Consider the following 18,517-nt stretch of genomic DNA (forward strand, 5'->3'; position numbering starts at 1 on the left):
GAAGTCCTTGGTATCCTTATGTTTATAGTTCTCCCACCCCCCCCCCCCCTTCCCACGCCGCCTCCCCCCAAGCCCCCTCCCTCCCACACATTTCCGATGTCCCTGCTCTCAAATGTTGTGTTTATGTGCTTCCCCTTCTCTCCCCATCTTGTCTACCGCTCCCCTTTTTATATACTTTGTTTGTTTGTCTGTTTGATTTGTTTGTGTGATAAATGTTAGCTCTTTCACGAGCCTCGATTATGTATACAACAACAACAAAAAAAAATGATGTTAATTTCACAACATCCCATATTCAACTTTATTTAAATTGTAAACCTCAAACATAGTTTCTCCACCTAAAGCAAGGACCTTAACCTGTAAGCAATTGACTCGTTTCCCGACTGTATGGATCATCAGCTGGGCACCGTTCTTCCTCGAGGTTTCGATCCTTTCAGCCCAGGACCTCTCCAAACGGCGGATCCACAACCTTGATCATGGATCCACATCAATTGATGGTAAATCAGTAGATCCACAACCTCAGTTGCATCCAGGCAGCCAGTCAACCCATCAATGCAACATCACTGATTCCAACTTTACTCACAAGAGGATTTAATGTATTATCATACATTTATAACTTTCCTGACACACTCGATAATATGATAATATCATTAAATCATGCACATCTTACCTTAAATACATCAATCTACGAACCAGCACGACCACACCACCTACCTCTCGATCAAACTGTATTTCGAATGTTCAAACTGTCACCTATAACGGTTTTTTGCATGCTGCCGTATCCTAGCAACCACTGATTCCTAGCAACATTGATTTGTAGTATATATAATTATTATATTCTACTGTATTTACATAAAAATCTCATGAATAATATTTTTAATATTCGTATTGTATTTTACTAATTCGATTTGGTGCCTTTTTGTGATATTAAAGAAAACTTGTTTTAATCGACCAACTGTAGCTCCCTGCGCTCACATACGTCTGACTCGTAATTTATTGACCAGTTCAGAGCTGTGTGCGGTTGCTCTTACAGTCCGAATTATTTCACCTGCAACCGTACCATAAAATAGCTTTTTGGGAATGTTGCTGTCTAAGAAAGGCATTCGGACAATGTGGAATGGAAATGCATCTCGTTTATCAAATAATTTGGTGTGAAATTTATTATTATGGATATCAATTTGTAATTCTAAAACGGAAACTGAAGTGGAAGTTTGGTTTTCCTTTTTTAATTCAAGTTCTTTTGGATATATGTCATCATGAAGCTGCTCAAATATAAATCCATCATTAATTGCCAACAAATCATCAATAAACCTGAAGATGTTTCTGCATCTTCGTGCAGTTGTTAATTTATTCCTGCACATGTTCTGGACCCAATCAAACTTGTACATGTGCAGAAACAAATTTGCAAAGAAAGGGGCCGGATCTGAACCCATGGGTATGCCCACTGTCTGCTGGAGTATCTTGTTGCCAAATGTAAAGAAACTGTTGTTTAGTAGAAATCGAATACTTTCTATGAGTTTACTTTTTGAAAAACTGCATGAATATTGATTATCCTTTAGACCAGTGTGCTCTGTTTTGATAGACATTAATGTATACTTTATTACCTCCTGCAAATGCTTTATCTATTGCTCTGTCCAATGCGGTTACTAGCTTGTCATGTGGAATGTTTGTGTACAATGTGGAAAAATCAAAGGTTGAAAGACATTTTGCCTTACCCTTGTTGTTAATGTTAAGGATACTGTCGATTACCGGTTTGGAATTGTCAATGATCCAGAATTTCTTAATACCAGAATAAAACTTCACTTTTTCATGGTAGTTTTTTTCACATTTATAGATTAGTTTCATTGCCGCTGTTATACTGCCCGAAAAAGGTTTCAAACTACATTCTCTACTTGCGATGATGAACCTCTCCTCTCCGATGATGAACCGATGATAAATGAATTAAACTCTTCCAAGGGAGTTTGTGCATTTTTGGAATCCAGTAAATGAATGGTAATTTATGGTGTTTATCCGGAACTAACAGTCTTCTCACCGTTGAGTGATTTGTATGGTGTTGTATCAAGTCTGTTTCGTTATCGTTACTTATTTTGTAGGTCTTTGAAATTCCCGTGTCTAGGCCCAATTCTTCCAAAAGTTTTTGAATATAGAATGTTTTACATACAAATGCAATATTATTATTTGCTTTGTCAATTGGAACAATAACATATTGTGCTTGAAGCTGCCTTAAGCAATCACGTGTCTCTGGATTGTTTAAAATTGCCTTCGGATTATTGATTCGAACTTTTCTTTTCAAATCAACAACTCTCCTTTTCACATGTTTCTCTACCTCCTCCAACCATAAAGCCATTTGTGTGTTTGGTACTTTATGTTTATCAATTTGTTCTTTCATCCATTCACCCAGTCCCATCATTGTAAGTTCCATTGCTTTATTCCAGTTTATTATTTTATTTTCTCTATAATTTGGTCCTTTTGTAAGTAATGCACGTAATCTTTTATCTTTCACTATTCTGAGGTCACCTGTGATGACGTGTTTATGATGTGGATCTTTGAATGCGGAATGTTCACACCTACAATGATGTGTGTTATTTAACCATTCCTCTATGGCTAGAGATTGTACAGTGTCCTTGTAGTTTAAGATCTTTCCCCGAATTGAATTTCCCAAAGTGTACACAACTCTTGGTCGCTCTCTCTGTTGTATTGTTTCTGGAAGTTTACTCCACAGTTCCTTATGTTGAAGTATTTTCTCGATATTTACCATTTCCACCCCTTTGTTATCAAACATAATTTTGATGATATCATTGTCTTTTCTACGATTCACTTTTTTAGGTTTCTCTTTGGACATTTTATGATCAATCATGTCTAGAATTGCTTCCATGTGTTGGATTGGGAGTTCCTCTTGATCGTCCTCTTCCATTAACCTGTTCACGATTTGCCAAACTTCTTTCAGTTTTTGTTTTTTTAAGGTATTGATCTTAATTCTGCTGCTGTTAAGTAATGTGCAGATATTTGATTTGTTAAGATCTAACCATTCATTTACAATTTGTTGTGGTGTGTCTATAATTGGACATTTATGTCCATAGTTATGTACTCTGTGTCTCTGAGAGTCTCGTGGTAAGGTGTTAAACACAGAGGCGATGATGTTTTGTCCATTTTGCTGTGTATATGTGTCATTAATTCTTTCATTTAATACATAAGGGTAAGCAGTTCTTAATTCTTTAATCCAGAAAAGTTCTCTACGCTTACGTAATTGTGTGATTGTATACACACACACACACACACACACACACACACACACACACACACACACACACACACACACACACACACACACACACACACACACACAACCTCGGGCTTAAAACCAAAATTACGTACAAAATATCCATGGGATCGTTTGTTCATTCCATTTTCTAAAATCACTGGATGCTCATCTATGGGACGGCCGTTTAACATCCATCCAAGGGACGGCACACACATCGATGAATCATGCTGCCTGTGAAACCCTGAGTGACCAGTGATTCTAACTGTCGCTAAACAGCTGAGAGGCGAGTGTGCATAACTACAGGCCATCTCAGTCAGCCCAATCATACAACTCAACTCAGCACCCCACTTTATTATGCCATACACTGACACTTTAATTATGCTATTCACACCAGCCAAACAAATGAAGCTTTTTGTGCATAATTTTGGTTTTAACCAGACATTTCGCATGAGAAAACACAGCCCTTTATCTTGTCGGTGTATAATGCCGCATTCGGTGCCGAAGATTTTTAAAAAAACATCGGTACAGTAAACTTTAATTATTACAACAACCCTTTCTCAAGATATTCATTTTAATGTCAATTGGTTATTTACCGCAGATGTATTTGAAAAGAGGGGCTCTAGTAAGTATGGAGGCCCCCGCTCCCTGGGGGGCCCCCGCTCTAGTAGGGAAAATGGCCTTTAAAATGCATGTTGTTGTTTGTATTTGAAAAGAGCCAATTGTTGGCCTTTGACAAACAAACTGTGCCAGCTGCTGGAAATACGGACACCACGTATCTCCAGTGGCGTGTTCAGTTACCAAGCAGCTTGCTGGAGCTTGCCAAGCCAGCCGTTCATCATCAGTTTTGAATGGAGTACCTGCTTCAGAGCATAAGCCACTTGGCGAGCGATCTACAAGAAACTTGCTAACTGACCACAACCCCGGTCATGTGGAGAGGAAAGCTGGCTTGCGGGGTACACCCGTGTGCGGGTTATATGTACCTGAAAATTTACGAGAGCACGTTTTTCCCCAGGTGCAGGGTATACCAGAGATTGGGTTATTTGCATGAAAATACAGTATATTCAAAGAAGGAGCATTTCAGTATTCTTGCACGAAGTGGCACTGTAAAGTTTACGTGGTGAAAAAGGTAAACTACTAAGAACTGAAACAGTATGGAGTGCATGAATAGGAAGGTAGAGTGTAAAAAGAAAGCTTAACTGAATGAATAGTAGAGAGACTGGATGGTTAGTTGAAGGGTTGATGTATACGAGACCAATATCTAACTGTGTCATGTAACCTCATGCTTGTGGGAAGAAACAAAAAAGGTTAAGCAAAACAAGTACCATAAATAAAAAGACGGATAAGACAACAGATCAGATAACGGAAGAAATCCGCAGCACCAACGCACATGCTCTACATTTTTAGTATACACAGTCAGACCATCACCTGATAGTGATTTGGATGTGGAGACATGGGACTGCCATGGGGTATGTCCACAATCCTTGTGCCTGGATAGGCAGGCCGACTTGGCTGCAACAGAAAGAGAGCAACAAAGAAGAGTTCAAAACCACCACAAAATAAACAATGACCAAAAAGAGCAAAACATTTGGACAGCAGATGACACCGGGGGTGGGAAGGGAGGGGGCTTCCTCACCTTTGGCGGTGCTTCATCAATTGTCTGGGAACTCCACGGGCCACTGATCATCCGCCGGTGGTCCCTCTTCTGTCGGTCCTCCTGTTGGTTCTTCTCATCCTCGTAGATATCACTGCAATAAAGTCAATGTCCATAAATTGTACTGCACAAGACCCCAGTGCAGTAGAAGAACGTTAGAGACCAAAGCTGAAATTGGAAAAACAATATAGCCTATTTTACTCCAGGGGGTCCCAGGATTACCCACCCAAAATTTCGTTGCGATCGGTTCAGCCGTTTTTGCAGTACATGGGAACGGACGGCCGGACAGACAGTTGGACATTTGGTGAATTATAGTAAGATAAAGCTTTGGTGAAAATTTGATGACAATAGCTCAGAAGGTTGAAAAAAATAAAAATAATGGACTGCACACAACACAACACAACACTACACAACACAACACACACACAAACAAATAAAACCCGATCTCCTGGTGTGCATGGCTAATTATGAGAGAAGAATGTAGAAACAGCATATTGCTGGAATCACACCTGAGCTGCTGTTTTAATTCAGAGAAGCGTGGCCGCTTGTTGAGGTCATATGACCAAGTCTTAGTCATGATGCTGTACAAGGTAGGGGGGCAGTTCTGTGGCATGGGTAATCGCTCGCCAGTTTCTATCCGTCCAATGACATCGTTATTCTTCACTCCTTGAAAAGGCTTTACACCAAACATGAGGATCTCCCACATGCAGACACCTAAAACAGCACAAAAAAGATCGTACCCATGATCATTTAATGGAACTGCTCTTTAATCATACAAAAGGCACATTTCCAAGATTCACCAATTATGCTTAAATAACAATTAACATGGTTCTCGAAAAGGACAGAATCATATAGAGACAGAAGAATGTGATGATGAGTGGGGAAAGAGAATAAGTAATACCGAATGGAAGAGGATGTACTTATGAAGTGTACAATTGTTTTTTTAACTCCACAGTATCCTGCAGCTGAACAAAAACACAAGTGAGGTGAGAACACCAACACAACCCACCAAACATCCAGACATCACTGGCAGATGTGAACTTCCGAAAGTTAATCGACTCAGGAGCCATCCATTTGATGGGGAGTTTCCCTTTCGAGGCTGCAAAGGTGAATACAGGTAATTGAAGGTGACCAGCAACTTTAGACATTTTTTCAACGGGAAAGCATGTGGATATGGAAAGGAAGACAAGCACGACCAAAATATAGGCCATGCCATCGATATTTCGACCCAAATTTTAAATGATTATCCATTTACTACATTTCCTATATTTCAAAGCCAGGAAGCGACATACCAGTAAAGATACCAATAACATGAAGGAATAAAGTCTAAAACAATCCATTATGTGCTACTAGCAACGGTACCCGCCCTATGGGCTGGGCTCCAATTGGGAAGCCCAAATGAAAAGGCAAAATATCAGAAATTGAAGGCTTTTTATTTTATTTTAAACGATTCATATAAACATCCGTTGAATCATATCACACGCAAATCATCAAAATCTAAACAGTATCTTTAGAATTTCAATAAAAGCCACATCACTGTTCATATCGGTAAATATTATTCCATCGTGTTTCAAATCGTGATCAATACACTATGATCGTGATGATCGTGATCGTGAATCGTGATCGATAATAGTGTTCACAATCGCTATGTCGTATGTACTCCCGATACGTGTACCAAATTCCCAATACGTGTAACTGTACCAAATCAACAGTTAAAAGGATTTTGAGCCAATAGCTGTTACGGCCTTGGCAAGATCGATGGAGACAGCGATCTGTTAGCGTATTCACCGCCCAAATAGCTATGTGGAATTCTCTCATGTAGAGATTAAACGTTACGGCTGTTACGGCCTTGGCAAGATCGATGGAGACAGCATATATTATACTTTTAATGAAGGACACTGTCTCAAGCCCCAGTCCCCATCACGGATGGGGCTCAGCGGTTTACCCGAGCCCGACGGCGAAGGGCAAGGGCAAGGTACACGCTGGCCCGTCAAGTGTAGCGCGCGTGTGGCCCGAAGGGCATTAAACGTTCATTAAACATTAAACGTTCATTAAAGGATTACGAAACGAAAAACATTACGAAATTACGTTCACACCGTCACGTCAAACACTACCATGAACACATACATCGTCACAATGAGAACATCGTCACAATGGACGTTATGCGAACGTGAATGCTATGCGGGAGTCCAAACCTGAGAATACTGGAGACCAAAGCTGAAATTGGGAAAACTAAATAGCCTATTTTACTCCTGGAGATCCCAGGATTACCCACACAAAATATCGTTTCGATCGGTTGAGCCGTTTTTGCGGTACCTTCGAACAGATGGACAGACATTTGGTGAATTATAGTAAGATAATCATGATGAAAGTGCAGACCTTTGTAGTATGTGTCGTCCTCCATGTGCCTGGACAACCCAAAATCAGCAAGCTTGACACAAGTTGCTGAAGACACCAGTACATTCCTGGCAGCAATGTCCCTGTAAATAAAAAGAGCCAAAAGTGTTGGACAATGTCGTACACAAAGAACATGAGGCACAAAAGTCGCACAAACTGTGTCGCACAAACAGTATGAAAAAAAGTTTGCAAAATATGTGTTCATAGCAAAGTTAAAACGCAGCAAGGAAGCAAAACTGTGCCGAGAACTAGAAATTCTCTCAAATGCAAGGAAGGTAATAAAACTTCATGACAATCATATCATATTCCAGACAACTCTGCAAATAATGACTCGGCTTCCAAGAATAGTGCATGCAGGTCTGGGCATGCCAAGATGAGTTGCAATATGAAGAGGTGATGGGCAATTTGGTTAATTAGTCGTTTAAAAAAAAAAATTCTTCCCTAATATCATACATCTGCTCCATTGCAAATATTGAAGTTGGTACCAGTCAACAAAGGCAAATGATAAAACTTAAGCTATAAGATTGCCGAAACAGGAGGAGGCAACCAAAGTCTGTATTGCATGTACAGTGACTTCAGAAAGTATTCTTCACACCCCTTGACTTTTTCACATTTTGTTGCGTTAGCCTAAATTTAAAATGGATTTAAATGAGATTTTTTTTGTCACTGATCTATACATAATACCCCATAATGTCAAAGTGGAATATTGTGTTTACAATTTTTTAACAAAGTAATTAAAAATGAAATACAGAAATATCTAATTTACATTGGTATTCAACCCATGAGTAAATACTTCGAATAAGTGCCTTTGGCAGCGATTACAGCTTTGAGTCTTCTTGGGTATGTCTGTGTCAGATTGCATATCTGGATTTGGGAAGTTTTTCCCATTCTTCCTTCCAGATTTGCTCAAGCTCTGTCACGTTGGATGGGGAGCATTGGTGAACAGTAATCTTCAAGTCTTTCCACAGATTCTCAATTGGATTAAAGTCTTGGCTTTGGCTGGGCCACTGAAGGACTTTCACGTACTTGTTCTGAAGCCATTCCAGTGTTCTTGGGGTCATTGTCCTGTTGGAATGTAAATATTCACTGCAGTCTAAGGTCTTTTGCACTCTGAAACATATTCTCCTCAAGGATTTACTAGCATTTGGCTCCATTCATCGTTCCCTCTATCCTTACAAGTCTCCCAGTCACTGCTGCTGAAAAGCATCCCTATAGCATGATGCTGCTACCACCCTGCTTCATGGAAAGGATGGTGTTAAATGGGTGATGAGCTGTGCTCGGTTTTGGCCAGATGTAGCGCTTTGCATTCAGGCCAAACATTTTGATTTTCATCTCATCAGATCACAGAATATTTTGCCTCATGCTCTCAGAGTCTTTCACTTGCCTTTTTGGAAACTCCAGGCATGCTGTCATGTGCCTTTTTTTCTCTCAGGAGTGGCTTCCGTCTGGCCATTCTCCCATAAAGCCTAGATTTGTAAAGGACTGCAGAGACCGTTGTCCTTCCTGCAGGTTCTCCCATCTCAGCCAAGGAACTCTGTAGTTCTGTCAGTGGTCATTGCGTTCTTGGTCACCTCCCTGACTGGACCTTCTTGCCCAGTTTCTGAGTTTGGTTGGACGGCCAGCTCTAGGAAGAGACTGGGTAGTTCGATGTTCTTTCCATTTCCTAATGATGGGCATCTGTGCTCTTGGGAACTTTCAACACTCCAGAAATTGTTTTATACCCTTTCCCAGATATATGTCTCCTCACTATCTCAGAGATCTACAGACAGTTTATTAGACTTCATGGTAGAGTTTCTGCTCTGACATGCACTGTCAACTGTGGGAACTTATATAGAAAGGTGTGTTGCTTTCTAAATAATGCGCAATCAATTGAATTGGCCACAGGTGGACTCCATTTAAATTGTAGACACATCTCAAGGATGATCAAAGGAAATTGGATGCACCTGAGCTCAATTTGAAGTATCATAGCAAAAGGGTTGAATACTTATTGACTCAAGACATTACATCATTCATTTTTAATCAATTTGTAAATAATTCTAAATAAAAAATGTAAATTATAAAAAACAAAATTGTAAATAATTTGACATAATGTGGTATTATGTATAGATTAATGACCAAACAAATCCCAGTTTAATCCATTTTAAATGCAGGCTGTAACACAACAAAAATGTGAAAAAAGTCAGAGGTGTGAATACTTTCTGAAGGCACTGTGTTTCGTGAAGATCGGAGTAAAATTGCAACCTTCAGGCGATTGATATACAGCCAAAAACAAAACAGAAATAGAGAGATAGAAAGACAAACAGGGACAGACAAACAGAGACAGACCAAACCAACCAATATACAGACTTGGCATTTAATATGGAATATTTTTTTTCTCTTGACTTGGGTTTACTTTCTTAACTCAGTATATCAATCTGGTGAGTTTCTTTTACACTATGGTGATTTATTTGTTAAAATAACCATGTCACTGATTGTCTGTCGCAGCAAGAAGTCAACAACAGGATTATATCACAGGTGGCATGGCAAAATGTACGGACAGGTGCATTTGATGATTGGCTTCACAGTCGGGTATACAAGGGTTGTTGCGTTCTGTATTAGTGGAAAACAACTGCTGCACGTCTCCAAAAGTTATTGCCGCTTCCTCTGGAGATGGTCCGTCAACTCGACAATGCTGTTTGTCATGGAGTGGTGGCTTTACGAAATTACGGCATGAAACAGCATGCTATTGCTCGGCAGTATGGCATCGCTCAAGGTCAGGTGTCAAAGATCCTGAAACGAAATGCTCAGAGGGGTGTCCCTACTCCAATACTGAGGCCAGGACGTCCCCGCAGAACCACAAGGAGGGATGATCGCCAGCTGCACCGGTTAGTCCGCAATGGCCGTACCAAGTCAGCTAATCGGCTTAGGTCTGAGTGGCAGCAACTGACAAATGTGACTGTATCCAGAAGGCTAGTCAACCAACGACTGGTTCAAGCAGGCTATCGTGCCAGGCATCCCCTGAGAAAGCCACGCCTGACCAGACAACACCGCCAGCGCCGATTGCAGTGGGCCAGAGAGCACCGTCAATGGCAGCCAGGACACTGGAATCACGTGATCTTCAGTGACGAGTCTAGATTTCTGGTCTATCGTCAAGATGGCCGCGTCGAGTGTGCAGACAAGTGCATGAAGCCTACAACAAAGATTGTATAGTGCCACGAGTCCAAGCTGGAGGTGGTGGGGTGACCGTTTGGGCTGCTTTTCATGCAGGGGGCAAAACTGACCTGGTTGTTCTGAATGGAAACCTGAACCAGTTCAAGTACAGGGCCATTCTGGAAGAAACATTGCTTCCATTTGCTCGTGCAGCCTTTCGAGGAAACATTGTCTTCCAAGATGACAATGCACGGCGTCATCGTGCTCGCATGATCCAACACTTTCTTGCTGACCGTGGTGTCGTGCATATGGAGTGGCCTGCCATTTCCCCGGATATGAATCCGATAGAGAACTTGTGGGCAGAATTAACGCGTCAAATCGACCACTTGGACCAGCAGCCGACCTCTGTGCGTGAATTGCAGCAGGCTATTGTCACTGCATGGCGAGCGATTCCTGTCCAAACCTTGGCAAATCTCGTGAACAGCATGCCTCAACGTGTACGTGCTCTCCTGAATGCTCGTGGGGGTTACACGAAGTACTGAACTGTAATTTTACTGTCCGTAATCCCAGTCGTAATTTAACTTTTGTTTTTGTTATAAAAATGTTTGGGTAATGTGCAAAATAAAGAGATACTTCTGGAAAACGTACAGAAGTTGAACACAGTACTGTCCATGAATTGACTTCGATATCAGTTCACATCACTTTGAAGGATCAATTTATTTGTTTCGAAATGTCAAATGTGGTTTTTGTTTCTTTTAAAGGTCACATTAACAAAATCTAGAATAATTTCAACATAATTCCAATGAACTTTTGGTTGTAAGACATCTTGAAAAGTAAGTGCACCCCCACAAAAAAAATATTCCATATTAAATGCCAAGTCTGTAGTTAGTTGCGAATCTTCGAGTTGGCAAGTAACGAACAGACCCAAATGTAATACCCTCTTCTTTTGTGAGGGTAACAATCCCGTGGTGTTGGGCTTGAGGCATCACCCACCATAATACACCAACCTCATTCAGCATAATACACCAACATCATCCAGCATGGCGAATGTGTAACTAATGTCTACTTTCAACTAAGACTAATGTAATAAAAGGGGAAGTTTTGAGTAAATGTGGATGCCATAAGCAGAATTGTAAGACTGTTAATTACGCCATTGAAGTTTGGTGACAATGGGCGAAAGTTGTGAAAGATGAGATAGAATATGGATAGAAAGACAGACAGATAGACACCGTCATATCATTCCTACAGATGTCAACATAAAAGTAGATATAATTAGTGGTGTAATGCTTTGCTCTACACTTTATTTTGGCATGTCTTGGGAGTATTGTGAGAATTGAGCTTAGTAATCAATTTGAGTCGCACACTCAACTACCATTTCTATTTTGTTACATCTACTTGCACTGATAAAAAGACCTGCCTATATTGCAATGGGTCTATAAAAGCCTGATTTAAATTCAATATGAACTAATATTTGAGACTGTCTCGGATGTAAATTCGAAATCACCCCACTCTCTTCTTTTGCATCGAGTGACATCAATCTGAATAAGGTTACCACCTGATCAGGTTCTCTAAAACAGTATGAATTACATGCTTGCTTCTATTCTTGTACCATAGTAAGTTTGATAACAACATGTGCCATAACAGTGCTACATTAAACATTGGCTGGTGGGGTAGCCCAGGAGGTATGCACACTGTCCCTCAGGTTCGAATCTCAGCCCAGTTATAAAGTCATCCTGAGGTTTCGCAAGCAGGGAAAGGCATCGATGCAAGCGCTGTCTATCGGAAAGACATTAAGCCGGAGGATCAGTCCGGCAGCACTAGTCGTTGGTTGACTTTAAAGATCTAATGGTGTGCTTCACGGAGAGTCGGCAAATTATCTCCGGCACCCTGAACAAATTAAAAATTCCTGCCTGGACTGTGGGTAACAAGTGGTATGGCCTTCTTGAAGGTCTTTGACACCAAGTTACGTTTGGTTGCTATCGTAGTGTGGTTGCTTTCTGGTTCAGCAGCAGCTTCTGCACTATAAACAAATCCACCAGGTAGTTTGCATGCTTCATGCAAACGGCCATCATCGACAACGATGGGTATAACCAATTACATGAACCAGGCAGAATGGACCAACACCAGAGCAAAACAAAGTGTGTATAAGAAGCAAAACATTTTAAATATTCCTGTAATAAATAAATAACGAAATAGAATGTTTGATAATTAAATAAAAGGAACATTTATTTGGTAAACTTCTTTGAGATTTTTTCCCAAGGTTCCTGTGCAATAGCTGCAAAAAATTGTGTCCAAGAAGTGGTGAAAACAAGTTTATGTGAAATTATTGGCAAATTGGAGCAGTTTCTGAAAGAGAAAGTAAGAATTCAGAAAGTATTCACAGAATGCCAATGCTGTGCGAGAAGGAAATGGCTGTCATGGTCGCACGTGGTGTTGAAATTTGCGCAATTAAGTCCCCAACACCCTTGACTGTTGTACACCGCTCCTTTCCTATGCCATCTCCAGGCATTGCAAATCGTCATTGCTGGGCACCAAAGGGGGCTCGGCAGTGACGCACGCTGAAAGGGAGTACTCAGTTTTCACTCTGGTTGTTTGTTTGTTTGTTTTCTTTCTTGTTTGTTTGTCTGGGCGATATCTCAGCCATCCTTTGAGCTAGGAAGCTGAAATTTCGGCACAATAGTGAGCAAGTCCTTTGTCAAAAACGGTATTTTTTGTTTTTTGAATAATCAATTAATTGTGGAGTTATTTAATTATTAGCGATTAATTAAGTACTTATTTAATTAATCAAATGTCCTTTCTCTTCTGACCATTAACTCAGGCACCTTTTGAGTTAGGAAGCTGATATTTGGACATGAGTGACCAAGTGATGTGGCTATCAAGGATATTTTTGATTTATTAGTTAATCAATTAATCAATTAATCGATTAATTATTTAATTATTCGATTAATTACTAAAAAAAAATAAAAAATTTAGTTACAGATTCTGATGAAATGGTGGTGGTTTATGTGTCCTGTGACCGAATTGATTAATAATTTATTTTTTTAATGATTATTATTTATTTATTTTCATTATTAATCATTTATTTATTTTCTTTCTCATTTGGCCAATATCTCAGGCACCTTTTGAGCTGGGAAGCTAATATTTGGACATGACAGTGACCAAGTGATGTGGCTATTGAGGATATTTTTGATTTATTGATCAATCATTTAATGGATTAATCGAGTAATTATTTATTGATTAATCAATTAATTATTTAATTTTTCATTAATGACATTTGATTAAATTTCTAAAAGATACATCTTCGGATGAAGCACTAGTGGTTTAGTTATGCTATTAGCCAATTGATTAAGAAAATATTTTGTGATAATCTTTTATTGATTTTAATTATACAATTAATCAATCAATTAGTGTACACCTCTCCCTCGCAATGCAGCCTCTATGAGCTGCACTGCGGTATTGATGGGCGCCGGAGGCGCCCCGGCAATGCCGCGCTGTAGGATATTTAATTATTTGGCATGGGGGCGGTGTACTTTGAATGTATCTGTACTTGTTTGTTGTACACCGCACCTTTCCTATGCCATCTCCAGGCATTGCAAATCGTCATTGCCGGTCTCCGAAGGGGGCTCGGCAGTGACGCACGCTGAAAGGGAGTACTCAGTTTTCACTCTGGTTGTTTGTTTGTTTTCTTTCTTTCTTTCTTGTTTGTTTGTTTGTTTGTCCGGACGATATCTCAGCCATCCTTTGAGCTAGGAAGCTGAAATTTCGGCACAATAGTGAGCAAGTCCTTTGTCAAAAACGATATTTTGGGTTTTTTGATTAATCAATAAATTGAGGAGTTATTTAATTATTAGCGATTAATTAAGTACTTCTTTAATTAATCAAATTTCCTTTCTCTTCTGACCATTAACTCAGGCACCTTTTGAGTTAGGAAGCTGATATTTGGACATGCCAATGACCAGGTGATTTGGCTGCAAAGGCTATTTTTGATTTATTAATGAATCAATTAATCAATTAATCGATTAATTATGAAATTATTCGATTAATTACTGAAAAAAAAAAATTTAAGTTACAGATTCTGATGAAATGGTGGTGGTTTATGTGTTCTCTGACCGAATTGATTAATAATTTTATTTTTTTATGATTATTATTTATTTATTTTCATTATTAATCATTTATTTATTTTCTTTCTCATTTGGCCAATATCTCAGGCACCTTTTGAGCTCGGAAGCTAATATTTGGACATGACAGTGACCAAGTGATGTGGCTATCAAGGATATTTTGATTTATTGATTAATCATTTAATCGATTAATTATTTATTGATTAATTGATTAATATTATTGATTAATCAATTAATTTTTTAATTTTTTATTATTGACTTATTTAATTAAATTTCTAAAAGATACATCTTCGGATGAAGCACTTGTGGTTTAGTTATGCTATTAGCCAGTTGATTAAGAAAATATTTTGTGATAATCTTTTATTGATTTTAATTATACAATTAATCAATCAATTAGCGTACACCTCTCCCTCCCAATGCAGTCTCTATGAGGTGCACTGCCGGAGGCGCCCCGGCAATGCCGCGCTGTAGGATATTTAATTATTTGGCATGGGGGCGGTGTACTTTGAATGTATCTGTACTTGCTTGTTTTCTTGGTTGTCCGGGCGATATGTCAGCCATCCTTTGAGCTAGGAAGCTGAAATTTCGGCACAATAGTGAGCAAGTACTTTTTCAAAAACAGTATTTTTGGTTTTTTGATTAATCAATTAATTGATGAGTTATTTAATTATTAGCGATTAATTAAGTACTTATACATTTCCTTTCTCTTCTGGCCATTATCTCAGGCACCTTTTGAGTTAGGAAGATGATATTTGGACATGCCAATGACTAAGTGATTTAGCTGCAAAGGCTATTTTTTATTTATTGATTAATCAATTAATCAATTAGTTATTTAATTATTCGATTCATGACTTAAAAATGTTGTTGTTTTTAAGTTACAGATTCTGATGAAATGGTGGTGGTTTGTTTATGTGTTATATTAGCGAATTGATTAATTATTTCATTTTTTTATGATTATTATTTATTTATTTTCATTATCATTTATTTATTTATTTTCTTTCTCATTTGGGCAATATCACAGGCACCTTTTGAGCTAGGAAGCTAATATTTGGACATGACAGTGACCAAGTGATGTGGCTGTAAAGGGTATTTTTGATTTATTGATTAATCAATTAATCGATTCATTATTTATTGATTAATCAATTAATTAATTATTTATTTTTATTAATGCCTTATCTATCTATAATTCCACTAATCTCTGTCTGTGTGTGTGTGTGTGTGTGTGTATGCGACCGCTGTTTCTCGACAACTACCGGTCCGATATACTTGAAACTTGCCAGGTATATTGCTGGGGACCCGAGGATGTGCCTTTTCAAGGTTTCATATTAATCGGACAAGTAGTTACCGAGCTATGTCCAAAAAACGATTCAACCAATCAGAGAGCAGCGAGCTATCACGTGTGCCGAACGTGCCGAACAGACTCTGCCTCGGACGGCACATTTGAGAGCGTATTCATTTATTTCACGTTGGCAAACTATGTTGGCGTTAAACTATGTTTTAAAACTAATTAAAACTACTTTGCGATTCATCGTAACTGCGATTCGTAACTGCCGTTCGCTTTGGCTTTGCGAATGGACCAAACCATTTCATGTAAATAGAGGGGGGGGGTTGTCACTGTACTCGCAAGCCGTTCGCTTTGGACCAAACCATTTCATGTAAATAGAGGGGGGGGATATAATTTTAGATATCTATCTATAATTCCAGTAATCTCTGTGTGTATGTATGTATGTATGTATGTATGTATGTATGTATGTATGTATGTATGTATGTATGTTTGTCTGTGACCGCTGTTTCTCGACAACTACCGGTCCGATATACTTTAAACTTGCCAGGTATATTGCTGGGGACCCGAGGATGTGCCTTTTCAAGGTCTCATATTAATCGGAGAAGTAGTTACCGAGCTATGTCCAAAAAACGATTCAACCAATCAGAGAGCAGCGAGCTATCACGTGTGCCGAACGTGGCGAACAGACTCTGCCTCGGACGGCACATTTGAGAGCGTATTCATTTATTTCACGTTGGAAAACTATGTTGCCGTTAAACTATGTTTTAAAACTAATTAAAACTAATTTGCGATTCATTCGCTTTCCTGCGCGTTTGTGCACGCGATGGTGATTTCTTTACCAAACTCCGCAAGCCGTTCGCTTTGGACCAAACCATTTCATGTAAATAGAGGGGGGGATTGTCACCGTACTCGCAAGCCGTTCGCTTTGGACCAAACCATTTCATGTAAATAGAGGGGGGGGATTGTCAACGTACTCGCAAGCCGTTCGCTTTGGACCAAACCATTTCATGTAAATAGAGGGGGGGGATTGTCACCGTACTCGCAAGCCGTTCGCTTTGGCTTTGCGAATGGACCAAACCATTTCATGTAAATAGAGGGGGGGGGGGATATAATTTTAGATATATATATAGTACGGGCATGCCCTAGTTGAATTAAATTTCTAAAAGATACATTTTCGGATGAAGCACTCGTGGTTTAGTTATGCTATTACCCAATTGATTAAGAATATATTTTATGATAATATTTTCTTGATTTTAATTATGCAATTAATATATCAATTATTGCGCACCTCTCCCTCCAAATACAGTCTCTATGAGCTGCACGACGGTATTGCCCGGCGCCAGAGGCGCCCCGGCAATGCCGCGCTGGAGGATATATATAATAACAGCGTAAGGACTCGACTTTGTTATCCCTTTTACGCTGCACCCAGTGACCCGATGCCCACGGCACTAATGGATTTACGATCAACGAACCGCGCTCTTTGTTTATCACGTACAGCCATACTCGAAAAATCTGAATTAGCCGACGTTGGGGCCCAAAAGCATCCGATTAACTGCCGATACGACGCCATCTTACGATGCCATCGTATTGGCGTCTGCTGGGCAAAGGCGAAGCAAGCCGTCCGCTGATTGGACAGGCGAAGGCGAAAGCAAGCCGTCCACTGAGTGGACAATCCAGAGCATGCATTTGTGCTGATGTCGGCGATCATTGTTCATATACGCACTCTTCATTCTCATCTTTCTTCCTAACTCTTACTCGGACAAGCAAATCCCCTATGCCATCCATAATGGTACACTCTATCCATACACCACATCCTCCCTTCCGTGGATGTTCCACGGGTTTCGGCTCGTATTTAATTATTTCGCATGGGGGCAGTGTACTTTGAATGCATCTTTACTTGTTTCACATTTTGTTGTGTTGGAGCCTGATTTTAAAATGGATTAAAATTTAGATTTTTTTTTTCACCGATTTACACATTATACCCCATAATGTCCAAGTGGAAATTTTTTCTTTTAGAAGTTGTTGCAAAATAATTAGAAATGAAATCCAGAAATATCTAATTACCCTGGACTCACGAAGAAAAAAGCGGGGTTAAGCAATCGGTTGCGTGCACACGTACCTATGAGGTTCCTGCAATTTAGACATCCCCAGCAGGCCGGTAACGTCCTCAGGTGTTAGTTGACTGTTTTGACAAGCCATTTTCCAATCATTAGAATGTTGCAAATGATTGAGCGTGACACTCACCGTCAGATCGACAGGGATATTGGTGAAGAGTGAAACCACATCAAAAGATACCATTTTCTCATCTTCATTGATTCTAACCTCTCTTATCCTTATGACAAATAGTACTGTGCGTAGTTTGCCAATTTCCTGGTGTCTGTGTGTGATACAGACACATGTGTCGCTGTCGCTCGTACTGCTGCCAAGATCCACAAAGAAAATGTCCCTCTGAGACCCATTGTGTCCTTTGTTGATGCTCCATCTTACCGACTGTCAGGTTACATAACACGCATCATTGGCAGACTTGTGGGAAAGGCCGATAAAATAGTAAAGAACAGTGGTGAATGTCGTAAAAATAATTTCTCGTATCCGGATCGGGATTCGGATCTTCACCAAAATCAAAACATTTCGTCCTTCTCACACACCAAACCTGTCCACAAAATTTAGCCAGAATCCGG

General features: G+C 39.6%; 1 protein-coding gene across 7 annotated transcripts in view; it reads right to left on the reverse strand.

Moving 5' to 3' along the window:
• PTK2 (protein tyrosine kinase 2) overlaps nt 1–18,517 on the reverse strand; it is a 160,748-nt gene that overhangs the window by 18,427 nt on the left and 123,804 nt on the right. For all 7 annotated transcript variants that reach the window (XM_068108145.2, XM_068108148.2, XM_068108142.2 and 4 more), the window contains exons 19-23: nt 7,290–7,390; nt 5,920–6,009; nt 5,420–5,624; nt 4,893–5,004; nt 4,685–4,768 (exon numbers count right to left, since the gene is read on the reverse strand). In XM_068108145.2, the coding sequence (XP_067964246.1) occupies nt 4,685–4,768; nt 4,893–5,004; nt 5,420–5,624; nt 5,920–6,009; nt 7,290–7,390 (592 nt within the window). The remainder of the gene's footprint in view (nt 1–4,684; nt 4,769–4,892; nt 5,005–5,419; nt 5,625–5,919; nt 6,010–7,289; nt 7,391–18,517) is intronic.

This window comes from Myxine glutinosa, unplaced genomic scaffold, assembly GCF_964187855.1.
Source record: "Myxine glutinosa unplaced genomic scaffold, kmMyxGlut1.1 SCAFFOLD_338, whole genome shotgun sequence".
Lineage (NCBI taxonomy): Eukaryota > Metazoa > Chordata > Myxini > Myxiniformes > Myxinidae > Myxine > Myxine glutinosa.